Raw genomic sequence first — 4,900 nt, forward strand, 5'->3', positions numbered from 1 at the left:
CGGATTCCTTTCTTTTAGTTCTTGAATTTGCGTAATCCGCGGCCTGCCGCGCGTCCGCCCAACGATCGGTGGGCCGCCGCCCACGTGTGAAACGGCCGCCGGGGAAAAAGAAAAAAGAAAAATGAAAGACAAAAGAAAAAAAGAAAAAGGGAGAAGAGAAAAAAGAAAAAAGAAAAAAGAAAAAAGAAAAAAGAAAAAAGAAAAAGAGAAAAAAGAAAGAGGAAAAGAGAAAAAAGAAGAAAGAAGAAAGAAGAAAGAAGGAAGAAAAAAGAAAAAAGAAAAAAGAAAAAAGAAAAAAGAAAAAAGAAAAAAGAAAAAAAGAAAAAAGAAAAAAGAAAAAAAGAAAAAAGAAAAAAGAAAAAAGAAAAAGTAAAGGCAAATAATAAAATAAAGCAATAGGAAATTTTAAGAGTTTTATTTTTGAATAGAAAAACATAAAAATAAAAAAAACAGAAAAAAAGACGATGGAGAAAAAGCATTAAAAAAAAAAGATGTGTTTGAACGAAAGAAAGGAAACGAAGAAAACGACGACGAAAAAGAAGAAGAAGAAGAAGAAGCAGCAGAAGAAGGAAGAAGAGGAGGGAGAGTGAAGAGTGGATATTCTTCTTCTTCTTCTTCTTCTTCTTCTACTTCTTTTCTTTACTTTTGCAGACTTTCAAGCTTCCATGGCTATGGCGGCATCTTGTAACCTTCTGTGATTCCGAGCCTTTTCTTTCAAGGCTCACATTTACTTCTTCTTCTTCTTCTTCTTCTTCTTACCAGGCTTTCTAGCTTCCCATGCCTAATGCCAATATCTTATAACCTCTTCCGACTCTGACCCGTTTCCTTCAAAGATACACGCTTTCTTCTTCTGCTTGCAGGTTTTTCTCACTTCCCATCCTCTTCTTCTGAGTGTGATCCTTTTCTTCTTCAAAGGCACACGCCTGCATCTTCTTTGCAAGACTTCCAAGCTTCCATGGCTGTAGCAGTATCTTATAAACTCTTCTGAGTTTTGAGCCCTTTCCATTCAAAAGACACACTTCTTCGTTCTCTTCAAGTACGCCATTGTTTCTTCTGTCGCTTCTTCTTCTTCTTCTCTCCCTCTTTAAGATATGCGTACTCGCCGTGGATCTTATCCTTCTCCTTCAGATGGTATCACCTTCTTCATCAGACCTAAACCACCTCTCAAACGCCGGAAAACATCTTCTTCTCCTTCTTCCTTTGATCAACCTTCTTCTCATCAATCTTCATCATCATATTCCTTCTTTGATGATCTTCACGACGAGCTCCTTATCTCCATTATGGTTTCTCTGGGTTCTGCTTCAGATCGCCCTGCAGACCTCATCAACGCTATGCTAACGTATTTATTCTCTTCCATTTATTCTCATTACTTATTTCCGTGCGTGTTTTCTACTGTAAATGGTCGATTCTTTCTGTAGATTAATTCCTATCTGTTCACTCCCTGATGAGTTTCTCCCTTAATGTGTTCAGAAAAAAAGCTTCTTTGCCGGTTCAAGATAGCTATGTCTTTTTCATTTGATTGTAGCTTTCTGCGTCGCTGATCATTAGCTCGGATATTAGAGAATCCGTTTATTTATTGTTATCCCAGAACCTTCTATTTTCATCGTAGATTTCTTCCTCACTAATCCCACGCCTTTCTGAAGCTTCATTATCCCATAGATTTGTGGAGCATCACTAACCAGAGTTCTTCCAATCTTCCTACAGTATGGTAGATATGTATGTTTTCACCATAACCTTTTGAATCTTCACTGATGCTTCGCTCATTTCATTCTTGCTATTTGGTGAATCGTTTCGTTTTGACATAGCATTTTGCAAAAAAGCCATATCTTTGTGCGTCATTTGCTATAGCTCTCTATTACGCCCTTCAATTTCTTTCTGCTTCAGTAACTATAGCGTTTGTCTCATTAACCCTCGCGTTCTGCTTCACTGGCCATAGCTTTCTCCTCATCAATAATAGCTGTTCCGACCTTCCTTTTAGTCGTATCGTTTTGTCTCCATAGCTTTTCCGGCTCAACCACGTCTCTCACTATCAAATTTGTGGTTCACCAACCATAGCCAGTTTATTCCATTATTTTCTGTTTCTGCTGTCTTAGTGTTGCCGAGACAAGATTTTCTCCGTAACCATCGTATCATCTAATCGGTTTAGTTATCTTGCTTTATGCTGTTTCCTGCCTATATTATCGAATCATTTAATCGTAGCCATTAATATCATCTCGTCGGTTTCGTATGTATTCACAGATGCAAGCGTTTCTGCATGGCTGGAGCACATCCGTTAGTTCTTGCAAACGTTTCTTTATCTGCTCTTGCTGTCACAGCGAGGAAATGGTCCGATGGATCACACAGGTTTCTGAAACAATGCTCTTATTCGGGAAACGCGGAAGCAGCATATACTCTAGGAATGGTGAGAATCGATGGAAAAACTGATTTTCTGTGTTAAATTTCACAACTCTATTTTCCCCTGCGGTTTCGTCTATTCTTGTATATCTGTTCATGTTAGGCTTTTGTCATCTCATTTATGTAACCTGACCTTAGCCTTCCTTTCTGCAACCTAACCTTCATTTTTTGCAACCTGAACTTAGCCGCCGTTTTTAATGGTTTCTTAGTATCTTGATATGATTCATTCTTCATGATCTGGTAACAGCCTGTCTCCTTTTATCATTTCCATGGCAGATCCGCTTCTACTGTTTCAACGAGAGAGAAACAGGAACGTCGCTGATGGCACAAGCCGCCGTAGCTCCACATGCATCAGCGTTGCACTCTCTTGCCATCATTCAGTTCAATGGGAGCGGAGGATCAAGGAAGGAGAAGAATCTAAAGAATGGAGCTTCTCTCTGTGCAAAGGCTGCAGCTCTCTCACACGTGGATGCCATGAGAGAACTTGGTCACTGTCTGCAAGATGGCTATGGTGTCACAAAGAACGTTTCAGAAGGAAGAAGACTCCTGTTAGAAGCTAATGCTAGAGAAGCAGCAGCTGCTGTGGCTTCTTCACCTCGAGCTTTTGTAGAGACAGCTCTTCAGTTTGCTCAATCAACGATTGGAAGATGTATTCATAATCAGATACAGTATAGATCAGCGATCATTGGTAAGCTTGAAGCCGTTTCAGCTATGGCGGCAGAAGCAAGAAGGCAAGAAGCTGAAGAAAGGAGAAGAGTGACCGAAGCAAGAGTAAGTGAAGCTATTAGAGGAGGTACCCAAAGCTTAGCAGCGACAGCAGTGTCTTTGGAATCTGAAGCTTTATTATCCAGAGCTTCCTCATCTCCTAATTCTGCTCTGTCATTATTATCTCTTAACTCTCTTCATCATCCTGTATATAGGCTTCTTCAAGGAAGTGGCTGCTCGCTTCTTAGTGATTTTGGTTGTAATGTTCCTCCACCGAAGCTTCACGTTGCAAACAAGTTCTTAGTTGAATGGTTTGCTGAGAAACCTCCATTTGGAGGTCTGAGATTGTGCTCCCATGGAAACTGTGGGAGACCTGAGACAAGACGACATGAGTTTCGTAGATGTTCTGCTTGTGGAAAAGTGAACTATTGCTCGAGAGCTTGTCAAGCTTTGGATTGGAAACTCAGGCATAAACTTGAGTGTAGTCCTGTTGCAGATTGGGAAGAAAGAGAAGATGCGGAAGAAGAGGATGAAAATGATGAAGAGGAAAATGGTGAAAATGTTAATGATGATAATGGAGGTATTATTCATATGCATCATCACCATCACCATAACCATCATCATAATCATCACACTTGAAATTCTTTTCTGAGTCCATCAAAATTGAGGACAGGGAAGAAAAGCAGCTATGGACTTGCTTTGGGGGTAAATATTTGTCCCCAGTGTTCATGGAAGGGAGCTTTTGATCATCATTACTGCAATGGTAAAATCGTAATGCTGAGCTTACATGGAAATATTTTTAAGCATCTCCACAACTGCACTAATTTGAATCCCAAGCATTCAGCTTTCATGAAAACCTTTAATCTTATTTATGTGCGGATGGTATTTTTGAAAATTTCAAGCTTTCATGGAATCTTGGAATCTCGTTGAGTAAGAGAAGTAAATAAAAACCAACGGAAAAAACCTTGCGTGATTAATTCTTTCGCATAATACAAAATGAAACCTTCCTGATGCTTCATAATATTTTAAATACTTATGCCAATCTTGATCAATCCATTAGCCTGTTAATGAGAGGCAACAAGTATATAATAGGGCCCTCTTTTATAGCGAATCAATTTTGGAAGCTTCATATTAATGCAAAATATTATCTTCCACTTGAGTAGGGCGTTAGGGCGTTGTGCTACTCAGTAGCAAATTTATACAAATCAATTACACATACCGTTATTCTGTAGATGGTTGAACTTTACGAAAAGAAAGCTTCAATTTGCTGCCATCAGGTAGCCTTTTATTATTGCTGTTTATGCTGCCATTCCTTGTGTTTTGCTACTCTATTTCTTGCACGGCTACATATGTTATTTTTATACCTGTGTGTCTGACAGCTGAGGGATGTTTATAGTTGGTGCCTAAACCCATACACTTGTATGATTAACATATCGGAAAGAAATTTCATGAGATTTGTATGGCCTATCAGCTATGATTTAGTGTAAACAAGAAAAGCTACATTTCATCTCTCTTCACGACAGTATTTGTAATGGAAAGTCCTTTTGATATATGAAAATTTGTTTATTCATGACAGTATTTGTAATGGAAAGTCCTTTTGATATATGAAAATTTCTTTATATTTATTGCAGACAGTAGGAACTCCACTCCACGCACAGAGACACCTGATGAGTTCTCACTCATGATGAAGCGGTCACGGCGATCCGTTTCATCTTTATTAGTTACCAGAATGAATGTGTGTGCACTGTGCAATCATCATCATGTCGCCCGGTTGAATGAACTTTAACTGAAGCTATGCTTC

The 4,900-nt window shown here is 39.0% G+C and overlaps 1 protein-coding gene across 1 annotated transcript; it reads left to right on the plus strand.

Moving 5' to 3' along the window:
* The first annotated feature begins 547 nt into the window (after positions 1-547).
* On the plus strand, positions 548-4,258 carry LOC147860878 (HCP-like superfamily protein with MYND-type zinc finger). The gene is made up of 3 exons (XM_087323560.1): positions 548-1,339; positions 2,239-2,401; positions 2,671-4,258. Exons 1-3 carry the CDS (start codon positions 1,092-1,094, stop codon positions 3,736-3,738), a joined length of 1,479 nt encoding a protein of 492 aa, XP_087179686.1. The 5' UTR covers positions 548-1,091; the 3' UTR covers positions 3,739-4,258.
* The last annotated feature ends 642 nt before the right edge of the window (positions 4,259-4,900 follow it).

The sequence above is a fragment of the Azolla caroliniana genome, unplaced genomic scaffold, assembly GCF_043228905.1.
Source record: "Azolla caroliniana isolate FFs.n. ecotype wild unplaced genomic scaffold, voAzoCaro1.0.p SCAF_8, whole genome shotgun sequence".
NCBI classification, from domain to species: domain Eukaryota; kingdom Viridiplantae; phylum Streptophyta; class Polypodiopsida; order Salviniales; family Salviniaceae; genus Azolla; species Azolla caroliniana.

Bases quoted from the DNA above. Each gene is read 5' to 3' on its own strand.
- LOC147860878 (XM_087323560.1), top strand. From the start codon at position 1,092: ATGCGTACTCGCCGTGGATCTTATCCTTCTCCTTCAGATGGTATCACC. The intron at 1,340-2,238 runs GTATTTATTCTC...ATGTATTCACAG, and splicing joins CTCATCAACGCTATGCTAAC to ATGCAAGCGTTTCTGCATGG. The intron at 2,402-2,670 runs GTGAGAATCGAT...TTTCCATGGCAG, and splicing joins CAGCATATACTCTAGGAATG to ATCCGCTTCTACTGTTTCAA.